The sequence below is a fragment of the Daphnia pulicaria genome, chromosome 7, assembly GCF_021234035.1.
Source record: "Daphnia pulicaria isolate SC F1-1A chromosome 7, SC_F0-13Bv2, whole genome shotgun sequence".
Lineage (NCBI taxonomy): Eukaryota > Metazoa > Arthropoda > Branchiopoda > Diplostraca > Daphniidae > Daphnia > Daphnia pulicaria.
Genome location: NC_060919.1, coordinates 5568838 through 5588503, shown reverse-complemented (window position 1 = coordinate 5588503; position 19666 = coordinate 5568838). Strand labels below are relative to the sequence as shown.

Below are 19666 nucleotides of genomic sequence, written 5' to 3'. Positions count from 1 at the left end.
CTAACCGCCGTTTCTACATCCGGTCCCTCCATCCTTATACTACGCATATTTTATTTCATCATAAAAAAATTCTGACGATTGTGTCAGATAACTTGAAGAAAGCCCTTTTATAGTCTTCGTTTCAAGCTGACAAGTTTCTGCAAGATTGATCTCACAGAGCTCAAGGACTCGATAGTCCAAAAAGTCAATGACTTCTGATGCCTTGAAGCAATAAAAGAATGAGAAAACTGGGAGAACAAAAGAACTCTTAATCGGTTTCATTTTGAGAATCAGGCAAAGTTACAGTATATGAATAGTCATACCATATGCGCTCTTCTGGCAAGCAATTTCAACATTATCCATTTAATATTTTCTACCGGAAAACAATTCCTTACCACGAATTTAATAAGGAAATAAAACGTTTCCCAGATTAAAAGAAGTGGAAATTCATTGTCACGCTAATCTGGTTCACGTAATTATAAAGGTGTACAGTTGTACACCACACAGCACGCTCCCACCACAAACCAATTTTACGTTTGGGGCGCACCGCGGGTTTTTCCCTGTTTTGGCATCAATAATACGATTATAAATGATGGGTTCTGAAATTTGTGGTTCGTTACCTTTTTCTTTAAAATAAAGTATAGGTTGCAGAACCCAATTTACTTTTTTTACGTCTAAAACGACTACCACAGGCGAGTGGACTTTTAATGAAATCAAACGTATATACACGCGGGCGCTGTAAATGGACATAGCCCTTTCTGGCCAGTGCTCTTGGTAATGACCTTGATGGTTCTTGAGTCCGTTTGTGTTGCGTGAACGCACCTTTAATAAATAGAGAACCTGAAGCGCTGCCGGAGTGGGGAAAATGAAATTGAGGAGGAGGGACTTGGACATTATTTTTGCTTCTATAGCCGCAGTCATCTGCTGGACTGCTGCATCGCACACGTGTGAAGTGAAAATATTTTTAGTTGGATACCGACCAAGGTACGAAAAAGATAACATTAATTCAGCGGTGTCAACCAATCTACTTCCATTTTGGTTTTGAAATAATCTGAAAACAAAGCCACCTGTACACTCTCTATAGCTCGACCGTCAACAAACACAACATCTAATCAGACAAAAGTAAGAACTATAGTTTAATCATTAAAACCGATTAAAACATACTATTTATTGTATTATTTTTAAAATATTAGTAGCGTTGCATCAACAGACAATTAAGTACATTTCAAAAATTAAATGATAACTGATGCAGAGTGCAGATTTTATAGAGTTTTAGAAACAAACATTCAAAATGTGTCAATTCATCATCATCCGGAAAGCGGATTAATTTTTGCGCTGTCTATTATTTAGGCCTACCGCGAAATACGAAACAGGTGTTTTTTTCTCAAAAAACTTGACGGCCTTTATTTAGCCAATAAAATAACTAACAATAACGCTCTAACAAAGTGTAAATAAAAGGCCACATTTTTGGTCATGCAGTGAGGAACCGTCTTTTTTATTACTTTATTTTCTTATTCTCATCTAAGTAGGTACGTATCCCGAGGCTTATTTTTTCTTGGCCAGACCGGGTTCTTTTTTTCAAATAGATGTTGTCATGTGGATGAGCACGCATTTTCTCGATCAAGCAACTCACTTTTTGTATACAGCAACGAAAGCAAATTCCCGCGAGCTATGCCAAGTAGCCTCCCAGGATCAAACACGTTATACACAATGAAATGCAATTCCGATGAAAACCGAAAGTTGAACTCTCTCCTTGACACAGAGCAATCAAAATATTGCTGAGCAATGCGGAAACTAATACGTGTCAATCAACAGCAATACTAATTTGCGCCGTATTTCTTTTAATCTCTCTATACCGATTTAGAGGACAAATACAAGATTCAAGGACGCGTTATTAAGATAATTCACTAAAAAATTTGACTATCAAATTAACTGGATTGAACTGGTTCTCAACGGTGCTACTATAGCCATACAAATTGAGATCAATCTTTCAAGTAATTATAGCGCGAGTGAAATGACTTTCCATGTCAATTGCGCTTGAGGGAATAAATATATAGTAATTTAGAAAATAAAAAAAAAATGACGTGATGTGTTAGACAGCGACGCCAGCTTGCTACTGTGATGCAGAGATTGTAAGGCTGCTGATGTTTGTTAACAAACGTTGGGTTTCCTGTTTGGATAATTTTTAAATTCTAATTTTTCTAGTACCTTAACCTGTAGCTATTTTCAAGGTGTCTATGGGGTGCGGATTGAACACTTTTTCCAAAAAAAATGTTCAAAAATCGATTACCATATTTGATCTGAAAACAAATTGATAATCGATTCGAATATTGAAACCAAGTTGAAAATAAATTCAAAAATTGAAAACGTTTTGAAAATGAATTCATAAATTGAAAATGATTTTGATAAATGAAAATGATTTTGAAAAATGTAAATGATTTCGAAAAACTAAAATGAATTTGAAAAACTAATATGATTTCGAAAAATGAAAACGAATTTGAAAAATGAAAATGAACTTGAATATCCATACAATTTCGGGAGTGCGATATGACACCACCCTACTCTATCCCCAGCTCTCTCCGGATGCTATAGCCACCCCGAGACAACCGACTAGCCATTGATGGCTATGTCGCTGATTCCAGCCAGCTAGGCCGTCAGCGATACTGTCAGCCCTTGCCGGGCGGTGCTGGCCACCGCTGCCGCCACAACGGCCGCCACTAAAGTCTCTCTCGACCGCAGGCCGAGTATTCTACACAAAAATAGATTACACGATCCAACGTGAAAAGTTTCATGTTCCTGCAGTAAATGACACACAGCCTACCCAGCAACGATGAAGACGGAACGGCCGAATGGGTGGCTTTCACCTGAGAAAAGTTCCAGTCACGCCTCGGTATGACGTTCTCGCGAAGTTCTCGTCATTCCACTAACTGCCAACTGCCCGGAAAGAAGTGTTCTGGTACGTTTCGCTGGATAGGCCTATGCGTCCTGTACTGCTGCGATACTCTGCCGTTCAATCCGACGAGAAGAAGAAGGCGGACACGCCGTCTTGCTGACGTGGATCCTCATGTTGGTGCTGGCCCTGCTGGAAATTATCCGCTATCTAAGCGGATTGGGGAGCTGGACTTCTCTATTGTCTCTACGTCTTTGCCATGTGGTCCACTTGCGCCGGAAGTGATATACAATTGGGCCATTTCCAAGGAAGAGCTCATTGGAAGGATGGCTCTGTCTCAGCTGCAGCGACGGATTGAACACCAAAAATTGGCGCAACGTCTATCTTTTCTACCATCATGGAGGCAGCGGACATGGCGGTGGAGGCCAAAGAAGAGGATCCAAATGGTCATGTTGCTCATGTCCGTTTCAACAGAAAAGCTTTTTTTTCATGGCCGGCCTCAAATAAAAGTAGTCGTATAGGAACATGAAACTTTTCACGTTGGATCGTGTAATCTATTTTTGTGTAGGGTAATACTCGGCCTGCGGTCGAGAGAGACTTTAGCGGCGGCCGTTGTGGCGGCAGCGGTGGCCAGCACCGCCCGGCAAGGGCTGACAGTATCGCTGACGGCCTAGCTGGCTGGAATCAGCGACATAGCCATCAATGGCTAGTCGGTTGTCTCGGGGTGGCTATAGCATCCGGAGAGAGCTGGGGATAGAGTAGGGTGGTGTCATATCGCACTCCCGAAATTGTATGGATATTCAAGTTCATTTTCATTTTTCAAGTTCATTTTCATTTTTCAAATTCGTTTTCATTTTTCGAAATCATTTTAGTTTTTCAAATTCATTTTAGTTTTTCGAAATCATTTTCATTTTTCAAAATCATTTTCAATTTATGAAATCAATTTCAAAACATTTTCAATTTTTGAATTTATTTTCAACTTGGTTTCAATATTCGAATCGATTATCAATTTGTTTTCAGATCAAATATGGTAATCGATTTTTGAACATTTTTTTTGGAAAAAGTGTTCAATCCGCACCCCATAGGTGTCCATGCCAATTCAAATGAAAAGCTGAGAGAGAAGGTCGGAGAAGGTTATAAATCAAAACCCAGCCATGTTAGACAGCTTGTTTCACTACGTCCTTCGTTATCCGTCATGCCACAACTTTCCCCATCGTCCAGACTGACATTCGTCGGGGTTATGAAGTACCAACAATGACTATAAATATTCACGCCGTGTATAAACTATTCGTTGCATGAATACTTTATACAGAATGTTTTGAAAGACATGGTTATTTTCCCATTATTTTTCTGTGGACGGAAGAGCTTTTTTTTTTTGAAACGAAAGTGCTAGTTTTCTCACACGCCAAACAAAGAGCGAGAAATTCTTGCAAAAAATGACAGCTGTCATGTACGTCATTCTGGCGGTGTAAATATCAGCACGTGAAATGCATTGCCTTTTATCTCAGCACGAACTATCCCTTCAGAAATTCTCACGCGCTGACGTAATCATATGTATACTAAACATGTCCGCATATCTACGATGGATGAGATCTCATATCTAACACTGAATTTTTTGTTGCGCTGTCTGGTTATTCTATTCGATAGCTACTTTTTTTTCTTCTTTAAAGCGTTATCATTGGTCGAAATAATTAGTTGGAGTTAACGATTCAACAATTATTTTTTAAAAGTGTATATTTTAACAACACAATTCTTTTTTTAAAATAGGCCTCGCGCTTGGCGTTGCGATGGTTGTTCCAATATACCTATCTGCACTCATTCTCATACTACAGTGCCATGCAGCTTGTGGTGAGATCTTTAGCTCGTTGGCAGACATGGAAGGCCTTGTTTCAACAGAATTCGAGCTGATGAAACAACTGGATAATTATATCCAGGAAGAGGAGATCCGTCTGAAGCGCTTAAGAGGGTATAATACTTTATCTTGCATAACTGAGAGAATATGCCTTATACCATATTTCTCTTTGGCCAGATTTCTGGAGGAGTATGAAAACAATCATCACGAAGCCAGCGAAGATGTCTCCAAGTACTTGGCAAATCCTCTGAACGCTTATTTACTAGTCAAGCGACTCACCTCTGATTGGAAGAAAGTAGAAGGTGTTATGACGCAAAATGCTGGCACCGGTATGTTATTAGATAACATCATATATAACTTCTAGTCTCTATTAATTAATTGGATGCGTCCACAGCCTTTATGATCAACATCACTCAGCATCGGGGTGTGTTGTACTTCCCATCTGAGGAGGATTTGAATGGAGCAGCAGTAGCTCTTATGAGACTTCAGGACACCTATAAGCTGGATACACACGCTCTGGCTAACGGGGATCTGTTGGGCAAGAAATACTCTCGCCAGCTAACTGGTAAAGGCTTATTCAAAGCGATATCAAGTGTATTATTTTCATTATGGCATTATTATTTGTACAGCTGGAGATTGCTGGGAACTGGGTCGGCAGTCGTACAACAACGGCGATCACTACCACACGGTTCTGTGGATGGGAGAAGCTTTGAACAAGTGGGACGACGAATCAAACAAAACTGTTACTCGAAATGAAATTCTTGAATATTTGGCCTTTTCTACTTTTAAACAAGGTGCGCAGGATATTAAATAGCGACAGAACATGAGCAACTTTATAATTATTGATTATTAAAATATGTAGGAAACGTCAAGGAAGCATTACAGTTGACTAACGAACTGCTCAAGATTGTTCCGTACCATCAACGCGCAATCGGCAACAAGAAACATTATGAAGACGTCCTTCGTCAACTCGGAGTAATCCCAGAGCATGGAAAGACTGATGAGTATGTTCTTTTTTTGTTTTTTCTTATTGATTGGGTTTATATCAATTCATTTTTTCAGTAGTAGTGACGATGGCATGAGTGAACCATTTAACACGGCAAATCTCAAGCTGAAAAAACCTTCTCCGACCTCTGGTATTTCAAATGATCACTGGGATAAATATGAGAAGCTCTGCAGGTTAGAATTTCCATAGTTAATTAGACTTCATATTTTTTTAAACTATATTTTTTATATTATATTTGAAGAGGAGAGAAATTGATGGATCCAAAAATCGAAGGTCATCTCCGATGCCGTTATGTAACCAATGACGATCCCTACTTTTTCATTCAACCGCTGAAGATGGAAGAAGCGTTCCTCAAACCGCTTCTTGTAATTTACCACGATGTTATCTTTGATGAAGAGATTGAAACCGTTAAGAAACTTGCTCATCCAAGGGTTAGTGATAACCTCAAATAACTAATTATCTATTCATTTCGATCAATTTGTTAAAATGTCCAATCCACCGCTTATAGTTTAAAAGGACCACTGTTGTGAACAGCGCAACGGGCAAACTCGAGACCGCCAAGTACCGTATATCTAAGGCGGCATTTTTGAAAAACGAAGAACACCATCACGTGTTGAAGGTTAGTCAAAGGAAAATTCAATTTACGTTCAACTAGGTATTAAAATTAGGCTTCGCCATTTGGATCAGATGTCTCGTCGAGTTGGTGCCATTACCGGACTCGACATGTCAACAGCTGAGGACCTCCAAATTTGCAATTACGGCATTGGTGGTCATTATGAGCCTCATTTTGATTACGCCAGGGTAAAAACAATTACGCGAAGTTATAAGAAAAAGTATCACATTTCTAATTTCGTCATTTTTAAATTATTCGTTTATGTTTTCTTCTCCGCTCAATCGAAAATTGGATTCCAACAGAAAAATGAAACCATTATTGGCCTCAATAACGATTCAGGATGGCGTAATCGCATTGCCACTTGGTTATTTTACGTGAGTTTCAATTTATAGCTTGTGTTACTTTTATAATTACTTACATCTTTTACATGGGACTTAGAATATTGGATTTACATTTTAGTCACTTATAAATTTCATAAATGTTCCTATTTACAGATGAGTGATGTCGAGGCTGGTGGTGCAACTGTCTTCCCAGCGCTCAATGTCGCTCTTTGGCCGCAGAAAGGTAGCGCTGCCTTTTGGTACAACTTGTTTCCAAATGGCGAGGGTAACGAGTTGACTCGCCACGCTGCTTGCCCTGTACTTACTGGATCCAAATGGGGTATGACACATTATCAGACTATAGGAATTTTGAATTCGAAAATTAATTTTTATTATTCTACAACCATTCCAGTTGCCAATAAATGGATTCACGAGAAAAATCAAGAATTCCGTCGACCTTGCGGGTTAACAGTCGACGCCGAAACATAAAGCCAATAGTTCTAAATGAATCAATCATTTCTCAAGCAGTCTCAAAACTGTCCAGAATAGTCTGGGATTATTGCTCGCTCTACTGTGTTGTTATACACCTCCATGAAATGTTTTATTGGGGATCAGATCATCGGATCATGTTTATGTGTACTACTTTTGTTTCCGTCGCAAATTTTTGAATTAAATAAAATTTTTATTGGTATTTCCATTGACCATTTGATTGCATTCATTTCCGATTTTCAACATTTGAAAAATCTCCGCTGTGCGTTCCATTTGGAATCCAAGAATTATCAAAAGTAACAAATGAGTGCAAGAGAATTGGTAATATTATTTTTAAAAAAACGGACGATCTAGCGCATCAGCAATGACAAATAAAATACAGTTCATTCGTTTTATTATTTCATAATTGATTATTCATGCGTTAAATTGCAAATCACAAGGACGCCGAAATTCTTGACTTCTCTCGTGAATCCATTTGTTGGATACTAAAAATAGAGTTGAAAAAACAGTGTTAATTCAAGGTTACTTATCTGTAAATTTGTAAAACAATTCATCAGCTACCCCATTTTGACCCAGTTAGAACGGGGCAACCTGCGTGGAGGGTGTCTTCGTCACCGTTTCCATTGGGACGCAAATTGTACCAAAAAGCAGCACTTCCTTTCTGTGGCCAAAGAGCCGCGCCAACAGCCGGAAAGACAGTCGCCCCACCAGCTTCAACATCGCTCATCTATTTCTCGGCGGGGAAAACGTATTTAAGCAAATAACAAAATAATTACAGCAATTAAGCAACGTTGCCTTTATAAACTAAACGCAAGGTGGCAAGATATGCGTGAAACTGCAACTGTTGTTAGGAAGTATTAGATAACACACAGCGAAAATTTATAATTATTTTGAAAAACTTACGTAGAATAGCCAAGTAGCGATGCGATTGCCCCAGTCCAAATCTCTGGGACCGTGAATTTCCCCTTGCTATGGGCGTGAGAAAAAAAAATCTAATAACATCACCTTTTGGACAGCCAAATAACCGACTGTTGAAGACAACAGCATATAAAATTCCTACCCTGGCGTAATCAAAATGTGGCACATAGTGTCCACCGATTCCGTAATTGCAAACCTGCAAATCCTCAGAGGCGGCCATGTCCAGTCCAGTAATATCGCCAACTCGTCTAGACATCTAAAGAAACAAAAAATCTATAACAATAAAACTGTTCATGCCATAATTCAGCAAGAGGCTTATTGGCGATTTTTTCAACAAACCTTTAGTATGAGATTGTGCTCACTGTCTTTCAAAAAGGCCGCTTTGGCAATACGATACTGGACTGGCATACTTCTACCCGTGTCTCTGTCTGTAACACTGGTTCTCTTGAACTGTATTATCGATGACGAAATGTCACACAGTTAAGCAGTTATTCTTCTTTTTAAAAATTAGATTTAGCGAATAGTAGCCTACTCTTGGCTGAGCCAGCTTTTTGACGACGTCAATCTCGGCATCAAAGATAACACCGTGGTAAATGACAAGAAGCGGTTTGAGCAAGGCTTCCTCCATCTTAACGGGTTGAATGAAGAAGAACGGCACGTTATTGGTTACGTAACGGCATCGGAGACGGCCTTCGACTTTGGGATCCAACAACTTTTCACCTCTGAAGTGAGCCTGCACACGTTATTACACTCCGAGAAGAGCACTCAACTCCAAGACAAATTTTACCTGCATAGTTTTTCATAATTATCCCAGTGATCTCTCCGCAATCCAAAGGTCCCAATTGATTTGTTCAACTTTAGTTTGGTAGTATTGAATCGCTCCTCTATGTTGCTGGCCCTGTAATTTTAAATAGGATAATTAAATTCATTAAAAAATAACGTGTAAGAATGAGCGACAGATACTTCACATCAGACACTCCCTGTTGAAGGAGGAGTTTCTCGTAGTGTTTGATGTTGTCTAGTGCTTGCTGATGATAGGGGACAATCTTGAGCAGCTCTCGAGTTAAGTGGAGGGCCTCTTTGACGTTACCTGATTTCGAAACGCCTAGTTATTCCATTTCTGAGTCCATTAATAAAACAAATGATTTGTCACGTCACCTTGTTTGTACGTCGAAAAGGCCAAATATCCGAGAATATCTTGACGGGTGACAGTTTTGTTCGATTCGTCTTCGAATTTGTTTAAAGCTTCTGCCATCCACAGAACCGTGTGGTAGTGGTCGCCGTTGTTGTACGACTGCCGACCCAGTTCCCAGCAATCGTCAGCTGAACGTAACCCAGCAGTATATACAAGGTAAGATGAAATAAAACAAAATCCCCTCTCTTGGCATGCACCTTTGTTTAGTTTTACCTGTCAGTCGACGAGAGCTCTTCTTGCCCAAAACTTTGCCTTCGGCCAGGGCGTGAGTGTCTAGTTTATAAGTATCTTGGAGTCGCATAAGAGCAACGGCTGCCCCATTCAAGTCCTCCTCAGATGGGAAACGTAACGAGGTCCGGTGCTGAGTGATATTCTTAATGTAGACTATATGTGCCAAATCGTTATATAGGATCATTATAAATATAAGGACGCAAGTCTTATTATTTACTGTACTACTATACCAGAACCAGCGTTCCGAGAAATGACTCGTTCAACTTTCTTCCAATCGGAGGTAAGACGCTTGACAAGTAAATACGCATTCACCGGACTGGCCAAAAACTTTGACACGTCCGCACTGGCTTCCTGGTGCATTGTTTCGTATTCCTCTAGAAAACTAATGAAAATGTTACAAGGGTAAAAACAATTTTGATTTAAAAATGACAGCTGTCGATGCGGAATTCTTACCTTCTTAATTGCTTCAATCTGATCTCTTCATCTTGAATGTAATTATCAAGGTGTCTCACAAGTTCCGACTCTGTCGACACGAGGCTCTCCATATCGGCCAGTGCTGTAAACAGCTCGGAAGAAACCGTGTGCGATTGCAGGAGTAGGAAGAAGGCCAACATCCGTACGATAATTATCTCCATTTCCGTGCCTGCTATTTTAGGACAAATTAAATTTTAATAATTCTCGAATACATTTCAAGATAATACGGGTTGAGTGCAATGTGGACGTTAAAATTGATACGTCATCAAGGTAAGATTATTTATCTGGCGAGATCTATAGACGTTCAATAAGCTCAATATCGTTAGATAGCTTTGCGATAATCTATTTGTTATCCCATCACGACCAAAACATGTTATTTACAATCTAATCTCGGCGTGATATCGTTCGATTTCTGTCCACCGGCCATGACAACGGGCAACAGAAATCCTTCGCGCTTGTCGATAGTCGATAGTCGATGGGGAGACGTGTCGGGAAAACCATGGAGCTACTTTTTCGCTTGGTCGTGCTGTCATCATTAGTTTGCCATGTATGTTTTGCTGAGCCGTCTGTTTACCAAGTTGGCGCCGGAATTGCTGATGTCACGGGACCTGCGGCTGACATCAACATGGTATGTATACTATATGTGTTTGTTTGTTGTTCCGTAGAGTATCTATATTTGTGCGGAAGGCGTGATGCGTGCGTGAAATTAATAGAAATGTAGACCTACACTCATGTCAGTAGCCTGGACCTTGAAATCTGTTTTTTAAATTTTTTAAAGTTTCTTCATTTCGTTCAGACGAAGAAAATATTCATGTAATCATTTCTTGCTGGCCATTCAAAAATGTTGGCTGCTTATCTATGCAACAAATCGATAGCGCTAGATGAACGATAAATATTATTATTTAGAATGTAATCGTTTTGTAAGTATTCGCTAGTCCATTCTTAATTGAGTCTGCTTTTATTAGATGGGTTACGCAAATCCGGCTCAATTATCTGCCGGAATCCACACTCGCCAGTACTCCCGAGCTTTCATAATCAACGATGGATCCCAAAGTGTCGTCTTTATCAGCGTGGATTGCGCGTTAATGGACCAAGTCATCAAAACCGAGGTGCGTATATAAATTCCTTTGCTTAACCAGGCGAGTGTCATTGTTAATTGCATCAGAGTCAGTCCAAAACTATTTGAATGGCTAGTTTTCTATTTCGCCATTTATTTGAATAGATATTTCCCTATTTTGTTTTGTTTGGCCCTACATCAATTATTTACTTACGTTAACTGATAAGATGCTAAGCTGCCAGACACAATGGATTTTCCCACTATTCCACTGTAAACCAAATTAAAACGAACTTGTTCGTTGCACAGCACTCGACCAACGATGTTGGAAACCGGGGGAATCAAGTTGATTCTATTGCGGTCGGTAGTCAACTGAAATTTTTTCGATACAATCACACGGAAGACGAGCATTTAAACTATACAGGTAGCACATAAGTTGAAGTCCCGCCTTCTCTTTCTTGTTTTCGCCCGGAGGCGCTCTTTTCTCGGCAACTATCGAATTAAAAATAATAGTTTTTGTGTGTGATGTTACTCTTTTCCTTATTGAAAGAATTCCGATCATTTTTCGGTTTCGGCAAGTTGACGCAACAAGCGCAGAAACCGGTTTCGATTCCTTTGGCTCTGGCCGGCTCTGGCGCATTTATCATAGATTCATTTGAACGCCTGTTAATCAATTCACTTGACATTTAATTAGGTCTCAAGGAGACTTGAGTTACAGTACAAAGGCGTGTACACGGCCAAGAATGTGGTTATCAGTGGGACACATACGCATTCGGGACCGGGTGGCTACCTTCAATATGTTCTCTTCCTCGTTACCAGCAAAGGCTGGGTCCAGCAATCATACGATGCTTTGGTCGACGGTATTGTACAGGTAAAATAAAAACTACAACACATATCGTCTAGCCTTCTGTGGTTTCAATAATTAATCATCCGAACGTTTTACTTTATTGATTCAAAGAGCGTCGAACGAGCTCACACCAACATGATTCCAGCAAATATCTATTACGCAAGTGATATTTTAATCGACGCCAACATCAATCGCAGCCCTGCTTCTTATTTGAACAATCCATCATGGGAAAGAGCCAAGTGAGTGTCATCTAATTTAAAATTAGCAGCTTCCCGCCAGGAATTTAATTTTTAAATCGCCATCACAGGTACACGTACAACACGGACAAGGATATGGTCCAGCTGAAATTCGTCTCGGCAGCAGATGGTAAACCGATCGGCGTTATCAACTGGTACGCCGTTCACTGCACCAGCATGAATAACACCAACCCGTACATTTCTTCGGACAACAAAGGCTATGCTGGGTTATTATTCGAGGCGGAAATCAACGGACCTGACATCATGCCAGGCAAAGTTCGTCATTATTTCGCTCGCCAATGTTTTTAATTCAATAATAAGTAATTCACGAGCGTCTGTGATGAATGCAGGGTCCGTTTGTAGCGGCTTTCGCCAGTACCAATCTTGGGGATGTGTCGCCCAACACGATGGGAGCCAAGTGCCTCGATACAGGACTCCCGTGTGATTTCGTGAGCTCTTCGTGCAACAACCGAACGCAGCTATGCATCGCCTTCGGACCCGGAAAAGACATGGTTGAAAGCACCCAAATTATCGGAGATAGGCAATTTCAAAAAGCTTGGGTAATTTTATTCGCGGGAAAATGGTGATACATGAGCATCACCTAACATTATTCAAGTGTTTATACTCAAACAATTCGCTTTTGGTGTTGACAGAACATGTATGATGTAGCCGACACGGAGCTGGAAGCCCTGGAAGGTCCCGTTCAGTTTGCCCATCAATTTGTTGACATGCCCAATTACAACGTTGAGGTCCAAGATCCCGTCAATGGGCCAACGACGGTAAGAAATATGGGATTATGTATTAGTACAATAAATTATAAAATTTCTTATGTACATCAGGTGAAGCTGTGCAAGCCGGCCATGGGCTACAGCTTCGCAGCTGGAACCACTGACGGACCTGGTGCCTTCGATTTCACACAGGGAGTGACTTCTCCCAACGACTTTTGGAATCTTGTGGGTTAGTTGAGATTTTATTCGTTTCTATTTAATCAGGATGTTAATTTTCTCACGTCGTTAAATAGGTTCCGCACTGGTTGAACCGAGCGAAGAAGTGAAGCAATGCCAATCACCCAAACCCGTTTTACTTTCAACTGGAGAGGTACTATTATTTTATTAACGCTAGCCCTTATAACTTTTTGCATAAAAATTTGCTAAGCGAATTAGTTTTAATTAATAATATTTCCTAATACAGATTTCCTGGCCGTACGCCTGGCATCCTGATATCGTGGAAACACAAATCTTGCGCATCGGGCAGTTCCTGATTGCGGCCGTTCCGGGTGAATTCACGACAATGGCCGGAAGACGCCTCCGCGACGCACTAAATTCCGAAGCCATTAATAACGGCGGGCCATCTAGCGTTAAGACAGTTATTGCCGGACTCTCTAACGGCTACACTCATTACATCACCACGTTTGAAGAATATCAGGTAAAGTTTTCTGAATTATCTTCTTTTAAATTACCAAATCAAATTATAGCGATTTGTGCGGTACAGATTCAACGATACGAAGGTGCCTCGACCATTTATGGACCGCATACTCATTCCGCTTACCTGGATCAGTACAGGAAATTAACAAGAAGCATCTTCAAGGTATGAAATTTCTCGATGTTACGTCACTATGCAAAATGTATAACCTTCAAAAACTTCTATGATTGATAGAGTGAACCCGTGGACGCCGGGCCAACTCCGCCGTTTTTGCTGGACGAGCAGATCTCCCTGGTACCTGGCGTCGTTTTCGATAGGCCGGCCTTCGAGCGCAAGTTCGGTGACTGTCTTGTCCAACCGTATCCGTTCGTGCGACCCAACGAGACTGTGACTGCGACATTCGTATGAATCCAACATGACTTAATTGTGTCACTTTTGTATCAGACTAATCGGAATTGGATTTGGATCGCCAGGTGGCCGGCCACCCGCGTAACAATCTGATGTTGGGAAATTCTTTCATGGCTGTGGAAGCCAAGCAATCCGATAGTAGCTGGAAAGTCATCCGAACGGACGCTCATTTCGATACATTGTATAGGCTCACGTTGGTGTCGGAGCATTGAACGCTTACGTATATTCATTTTCTCTGTTCACTTTTAGTTTCTTTTGGGAAAGAACGTCAGCTGTTGGGCAGAGTGAGGCGCATTTGCGCTGGATCGTGCCAGCTGACACTCCGGAAGGCGAATATCGCATTTCACACTTTGGCTATTACAAAAATATCGACGCTAATGTCTTCCCTTACAACGGCACCACCCAATCTTTTAGCGTAAGTTGATCGAACACAAAAACAAATTTTTTGTGTTGCTAATGTTTAATGTAATTGAATTAATTTCTAATAACAGGTTGGAGCTTAATACACGACGATTTTTCTTGTAACTAAATCAAGCTTCAAATAAGCTTAGAAATGCAAAATGCTGATTAATCGAATTAGAGTTGGATTGAGAAAATACAAAGTTTATCCTGATTTGGTTCTTAAATTCTTATAACCAGTTTTGTCTTAAATTCTTTAGGACATATCCAATAAGCGCTTTACCATGTGAAATGATTTTCCGTCAAAGAGTAAAAGAATTGTCAGTGAATATGAGTTTATTCAATTTCAGCTAAATGGATCAGCTTTTCTTACCCAATCAAAGATGGCTTCGTTCGTTGTTCTTTCCTTTTTTAATCGAGGATTTTAATCCCTTTGACAAGTGGGCGTATTCGATCGTTTCCTTGGTTTAATTCGTTCAAAATATTTTACCGAGCTCTTTCCTCAATTTTTCTTTCCCTGTCCCCATCTTAGTTTTCTTGCACAACACAACAATAAACAAATAAACAATTAACAAATCTGTTACACCGGTAAGAACCTTCTTCCTTCACTACCCTTACTTTCCCCCCGTAGGCCCGTAGTTGCAAATAACCGCCAAAAATCAGAGAACAGTCGAACAAGGGCAAGCTAGGTCAGAGAAATATTTTCTCCATATGAACTATTTTGTGTGTGAACTTTTATAAAAAAAGCTTGTGAATTTAAACGTGTGTGTAAGATTTCTATTGAAAATGATTTTAAGCAGTGACTGTGTTTTTACATTTGGTGTGAATCATGCACGAACTTTTAAGTCGTGTGCCTGGCGTGAGCATTCGGCGTGGCGTGCAGACTGGAATCTTCCGCGAACGTTTGGACCTGAATCATCAATTTCCTTTTTCTGTAAGTCGCCATTAATTTAGTTTTTGAGAATAGATCCATGCATCATGTCGAAGTAGAGCCAAATAGTTTGGGCTCCCCGAGCATTGAGAGCTCAAAAGTTTCTTGCAAGTTCTGAAAATTCGATTTTCGTTTAACGTGAAGTGGAAACGATTTACTGGCCCACCCATGTAACTTTTTCACCTAAATATCGCTAGTTGTTTATACTGTATTACCAGTGCTGTGAAAGCTGAACAATTAGTTACGTTTATTGAAATGGCCCAATTAATTTGATAATTTCATCTTTCCGGGTACTTTGTCATTGTCTTTGTGTTTTGGGCGGGAGGGTTTGGAATGGCAGCAAACTTTCTTTAAATTTCTTTAATAATTTTGAGTAGAAACAAGTAGGCTGCTTTCCTACAAGCATGACGAATTTTGAGGCTTTTGAGATTGTGATTTCGAATGGAATTACATTGGCGTACTATTTCACTACATTTCGAAATCCGATTTTGGGCCACAAGGACGACGGAATTCTTGTCCTCGTTCATGAATCCAATAATTGGCCACTGAAATATTAAAATGTAATTTGTTGTTTTTTGTTCTTTGGAGTAAAGAGGAAATTGCTTTTAAAAAAACCGTTACCCCATTTGGATCCTGTAAGAACGGGGCAGCCCGCATGTTGAGTCATTTCGTTTCCTTCGCCATTCGGATATAAATTATACCAAAATGCAGCACTTCCTTTTTGCGGCCACAGGGAAAGGTTTAGTTTCGGGAAAACGGTGGCGCCGCCGGCCTCAACGTCACTCATCTGTAATGACATTTAGAAATTTTCAGTTGGGAAAAACCAGAGCATTTGAGTAAAGATCGTTTAAATGTTTTTTAAAACTTACGTAGAACAGCAAAGTGGCAATACGACCACCCCATCCAAAATCTTGTTGAACTTCTCCTTTCTGTTTATTTCAACGAAAAGAACAAGCCTTTAGCGTAAAGAAAGTTAGACGTTCAAATAGGATTTTTCTTTACCCTGGCATAGTCGTAGTGAGGCTCGTAATGTCCACCAATGCCGTAATTGCAAACTTGGAGATCTTCGGACGTGGCCATGTCGAGTCCGGTAATATCACCAACGCGAAAATTAATCTGGAATGAAATGTAGAATTTTTTAAAGCAAAATAACAGATGATAACTTCTTTCTCCTTTTTAACCGACGTCAGAAACGTAATCGTGTTCTTCATGTTTCAGCCAGGCAGATTTTGCAATTCGATAGCGAGAAACTTCACGTGCGCCACTCTCTTTCTTCTGAACAGTTGCACGTGCAAACTATTTAGAGCCGTAGAGAATGATTTTATTTCGTTGAACAGGCATTTGTGTAAATATTTGAAAGTTCTCTTTTACTCTTGGTTGGGCTAGCCTCTTGATGGTTTCAATCTCTTCATCGGAAATAATGTCATGATAAACGACTATCCTCGGTTTCAGTAATGCCTCCTCCATCTTGATGGGCTGAATGAAAAAGTAGGGCACATTGTTGGTTACGTAACGGCATCGTAGACGGCCTTCTAGTTTGGGATCCATCAACTTTTCACCTCTGCAAAGATAACTTGTTACTTAACCTTGGAAATTTTTTAACGGATTTTAGAAGGAAGTCTAATACCTGCAAAGCTGTTCGTACACATCCCAATGTTCTGTAGTTCCGGGGGGTTTCGTCAACTTTAGTTTGGTTGTGTCGAATGGTTCGCTCATGTTGATGTTATCCTCGCTAAAGAGAAAAAAAAAAAGAAACTCACGTTAAAATCTTTCGCACATTAATTTGGGATCTCGTGAAAAATGGAACGTACTCCCCAGTTTCTCCACGTCGCTCAGTTACTCCGAGTTGACGAAGCAGTTTCTCATAATGCCTTTTGTTCCCAAGTGCACGCTGATGGTAGGGAACTATCTTGAGCAGCTCGTTAGTCATTTGTAAAGCTTCTTTCAAGTTCCCTGGATTTCCAAGTATACCATTTAGTTTCTCTGCCGTCAATTTTACTCGATTAATTCATTAGCATGCAAGTATTCGTCACACCTTGTTTATATGTAGAAAAGGCCAAATAATCTAAAATGTCTTCCCGCGCAACAGTTTTGTTCGATTCGTCTTCGAATTTGTTTAAAGCTTCTGCCATCCACAGAACCGTGTGGTAGTGATCGCCGTTGTTGTACGACTGTCGACCCAGTTCCCAACAATCGCCAGCTGGACAAAACATGTTGGTCAACAGAATTGCACGGAAGCTCTCAAGTGACACACATGGTTACCAGTGAGATGACGAGAATATTTTTTCCCTCCTAAAAGCTTTCCTTCTGCTAAAGCGTGCGTATCTAGTTTATAAGTGTCTTGAAGTCTCATCAGTGCGACTGCTGCTCCATTTAAGTCTTCTTCGTTAGGGAAACGCAGTAAACTGCGGTGCTGAGTGATGTTTTGAATATAGGCTATGCGAAAAAGAATTCAGTATTTCAACTTCAAAGTTAAAACTGATGAAAGAAGAACTCAATATCCATGTACCAGAACCAGCATTTTTGCTGATGACTCCTTCTACTTTCTTCCAGTCAGATGTGAGTCGCTTAACAAGTAAATATGCATTGACTGGGTTGGACAAGTATTTCGGCACATCTGCGATGGCTTCCTGGTACATGCTCTCGTACTCTTCGAGAATTCTGACGTAATGAAAAAAAAAAGAAATTAGAAATTTTCGCCCTTTGGGGGAGCAGATTGAGTTTTTCATTTTTCACCCTCTCAGTTGTTTCATCCTTTTCTCCTCTTCCTGGATGTAAGTGTCAAGGTGTTTGACTAGCTCGAACTCGGTAGCTATCAGACCCTCCATGTCTGCCATGGCTGTGAAAACATCCCCGAAAGCAGTTTTTGATTGCGTGACCAGTAGAATTAGAGCAGGTATCAAGGTAGTAATTTGCATGATGAGAAGAAGCTATTTGAGATTTTTAAAATTGAATTAGTGAATTCAGTGAAATTATTTTAGAATTTCATAGCGAAACAAACGGCCAGCCTTTCCACCCGTGACACGTCAAAGAAGCCGAAACCATTTTAAAACCCTATTTTTTCCCATTATGGCTTTTCTTTTTTCCAAAGTTTTTTTTTTACGATGAATTCGTATGCGCTGGGCGAGCACTGGAAGCTTTCGATATACTGTAGCCCTGGCTCAGCAGGGGATCTGTCACGCATCACCAGCCTGCACGCATTTTCCTGTACCAGCGTTTTTTTTTACTCTTCAGATCGCGTCATTTAGCACGAGTCCGTTCCTTAACACTTGTTTTCCATATTGGTGAGGTCAGTCTTATCTGAAATGTTGGTGTCCTGTTGGTCGTCAGCCAACACTGCCGAAAAGGTTGATCGACTCGTTCCTTCAACTTTTTGCCATGAAATTTTATATTTAAGTTAACCCCCCCCCCCCCCCCCCCCCACGCGTTTGAATTTCCGGATCAGCCGTTCCACCGGGTTCCGTTGTCAATAGCCATGTTGCTTTGAACACGAATAAAAGTTTTTTGTTGGAGAATAACAATGTTACTTACCGTAACTTCCAAACTCTAAAAAGTTCCTGTATCGATTGTTTCGAATAATGCAACTGAGGACACAATTTAATTTTTTTCCAAGTTGTGCAAAGACTGCAAGTGCATTCTGTCAAGGTTGGCGGCCAACTGCACTTCTCATTGCATGCTGGCACGTGAGGAAAGCAGTTGAATGTTTTGTGAGAGCAGCCTTAGTCCCGCCTTTTTTCTTTCCTATCAAGTATTTCTCACATCACGGCACACACGTAAAACACAACAGTCGTCTCCTTCTGAAACATTTACTTCCCTTTTCGTCCGTGGGCGAAGCCAGTTTTGTTCCCTTCTGTCACGCAAACCTGTATTAAACACACCCCGTCAACGATGAAATTCGTAAGAGCATCACGGATATTACCAATACGATGGACGATACGGAACTTGAACATCTGCGATGTTGAAATTACTTTCGGTCGAAAATTCTACTTGTTTAATGCCAGAAAATAGCTTATTTTTTTCCTCTCAACGTTCTTGGTAATTTATGCTCTGAGGAAGAGGGAAACAGCAGTAGTCGACTTTAACCTTGAATTCGCTTTCTAAAGTGATGATCCATCTTGAAGCGCCCAGCGTCGTCATGAAACAGGTTTTCAACCCGTTCTCTCGAGCTATCACTTGTTCGTGATGGATTCAAAAATTTTACGGTGTTGAATCAAAAACATCACTCCCTAGTCCTTGAAAGTGTTTTTCTTTCGACGATCCTTCAAATTCTTGTGATGAGAAATTCCCAAGTGGAATAAAAAAAAGGAATGATGAAACGCGGAAAATTGTACTGAGCTTCTTGCACTTGAATACCGGTAGTCCTCCATGCGAAGGAAAGCTCTAATTCATTTCTTTGTCAAAA

At 40.4% G+C, this 19666-nt stretch overlaps 4 protein-coding genes across 6 annotated transcripts; 2 read left to right on the top strand and 2 right to left on the bottom strand.

Moving 5' to 3' along the window:
* Positions 1 to 850: 850 nt before the first annotated feature.
* LOC124349599 (prolyl 4-hydroxylase subunit alpha-1-like) lies at positions 851 to 7351 on the top strand. 3 transcript variants are annotated; one of them, XM_046800340.1, is made up of 13 exons: positions 851 to 1101; positions 4637 to 4835; positions 4899 to 5050; positions 5116 to 5286; positions 5351 to 5515; positions 5584 to 5725; positions 5781 to 5900; positions 5969 to 6158; positions 6236 to 6346; positions 6415 to 6528; positions 6643 to 6714; positions 6835 to 7000; positions 7073 to 7351. In XM_046800340.1, exons 2-13 carry the CDS (start codon positions 4657 to 4659, stop codon positions 7147 to 7149), a joined length of 1659 nt encoding a protein of 552 aa, XP_046656296.1. In that variant the 5' UTR covers positions 851 to 1101; positions 4637 to 4656; the 3' UTR covers positions 7150 to 7351. The 3 variants fall into 3 exon arrangements, with proteins under 3 accessions (XP_046656296.1, XP_046656297.1, XP_046656298.1); XM_046800341.1 differs by having other exon boundaries at positions 854 to 1101; positions 5784 to 5900; XM_046800342.1 differs by having other exon boundaries at positions 855 to 1101; positions 5787 to 5900.
* Positions 7352 to 7457: 106 nt separating this feature from the next.
* Positions 7458 to 11379, bottom strand: LOC124349614 (prolyl 4-hydroxylase subunit alpha-1-like). The gene is made up of 13 exons (XM_046800366.1): positions 11239 to 11379; positions 9947 to 10139; positions 9724 to 9875; positions 9476 to 9646; positions 9226 to 9390; positions 9031 to 9157; positions 8855 to 8965; positions 8600 to 8789; positions 8407 to 8517; positions 8210 to 8323; positions 8053 to 8118; positions 7711 to 7876; positions 7458 to 7634 (listed from the first exon to the last, which is right to left on the bottom strand). Exons 2-13 carry the CDS (start codon positions 10126 to 10128, stop codon positions 7564 to 7566), a joined length of 1626 nt encoding a protein of 541 aa, XP_046656322.1. The 5' UTR covers positions 10129 to 10139; positions 11239 to 11379; the 3' UTR covers positions 7458 to 7563.
* On the top strand, positions 10426 to 14547 carry LOC124349506 (neutral ceramidase-like). Its single transcript, XM_046800179.1, has 15 exons — positions 10426 to 10595; positions 10933 to 11076; positions 11716 to 11892; positions 11980 to 12107; positions 12176 to 12380; positions 12455 to 12664; positions 12758 to 12883; positions 12944 to 13061; positions 13126 to 13202; positions 13296 to 13529; positions 13596 to 13691; positions 13761 to 13928; positions 14000 to 14115; positions 14184 to 14349; positions 14426 to 14547. Exons 1-15 carry the CDS (start codon positions 10443 to 10445, stop codon positions 14435 to 14437), a joined length of 2130 nt encoding a protein of 709 aa, XP_046656135.1. The 5' UTR covers positions 10426 to 10442; the 3' UTR covers positions 14438 to 14547.
* Positions 14548 to 15494: 947 nt separating this feature from the next.
* Positions 15495 to 19006, bottom strand: LOC124349609 (prolyl 4-hydroxylase subunit alpha-1-like). Its single transcript, XM_046800357.1, has 13 exons — positions 18796 to 19006; positions 18001 to 18194; positions 17774 to 17925; positions 17527 to 17700; positions 17300 to 17464; positions 17076 to 17217; positions 16892 to 16996; positions 16636 to 16825; positions 16450 to 16560; positions 16267 to 16380; positions 16134 to 16193; positions 15886 to 16051; positions 15495 to 15809 (listed from the first exon to the last, which is right to left on the bottom strand). Exons 2-13 carry the CDS (start codon positions 18180 to 18182, stop codon positions 15733 to 15735), a joined length of 1638 nt encoding a protein of 545 aa, XP_046656313.1. The 5' UTR covers positions 18183 to 18194; positions 18796 to 19006; the 3' UTR covers positions 15495 to 15732.
* Positions 19007 to 19666: the final 660 nt, after the last annotated feature.

What these genes read in the sequence shown, in the direction of transcription:
- LOC124349614 (XM_046800366.1), bottom strand. Translation starts at nt 10,128, where the DNA reads ATGGAGATAATTATCGTACGGATGTTGGCCTTCTTCCTACTCCTGCAA. An exon ending in CTTTTCGACGTACAAACAAG is followed by an intron (nt 9,158 to 9,225) that starts GTGACGTGACAA and finishes TTTCGAAATCAG; the next exon opens with GTAACGTCAAAGAGGCCCTC. An exon ending in CAGGGAGTGTCTGATGTGAA is followed by an intron (nt 8,966 to 9,030) that starts GTATCTGTCGCT and finishes TTAAAATTACAG; the next exon opens with GGCCAGCAACATAGAGGAGC.
- LOC124349599 (XM_046800340.1), top strand. Translation starts at nt 4,657, where the DNA reads ATGGTTGTTCCAATATACCTATCTGCACTCATTCTCATACTACAGTGC. An exon ending in CGTCTGAAGCGCTTAAGAGG is followed by an intron (nt 4,836 to 4,898) that starts GTATAATACTTT and finishes CTCTTTGGCCAG; the next exon opens with ATTTCTGGAGGAGTATGAAA. An exon ending in AGAAACTTGCTCATCCAAGG is followed by an intron (nt 6,159 to 6,235) that starts GTTAGTGATAAC and finishes CACCGCTTATAG; the next exon opens with TTTAAAAGGACCACTGTTGT.
- LOC124349506 (XM_046800179.1), top strand. Translation starts at nt 10,443, where the DNA reads ATGGGGAGACGTGTCGGGAAAACCATGGAGCTACTTTTTCGCTTGGTC. An exon ending in CCGTCAATGGGCCAACGACG is followed by an intron (nt 12,884 to 12,943) that starts GTAAGAAATATG and finishes TATGTACATCAG; the next exon opens with GTGAAGCTGTGCAAGCCGGC. An exon ending in CGACTTTTGGAATCTTGTGG is followed by an intron (nt 13,062 to 13,125) that starts GTTAGTTGAGAT and finishes GTCGTTAAATAG; the next exon opens with GTTCCGCACTGGTTGAACCG.
- LOC124349609 (XM_046800357.1), bottom strand. Translation starts at nt 18,182, where the DNA reads ATGCAAATTACTACCTTGATACCTGCTCTAATTCTACTGGTCACGCAA. An exon ending in CTCACTACGACTATGCCAGG is followed by an intron (nt 16,194 to 16,266) that starts GTAAAGAAAAAT and finishes TGAAATAAACAG; the next exon opens with AAAGGAGAAGTTCAACAAGA. An exon ending in TCTTACAGGATCCAAATGGG is followed by an intron (nt 15,810 to 15,885) that starts GTAACGGTTTTT and finishes TTAATATTTCAG; the next exon opens with TGGCCAATTATTGGATTCAT.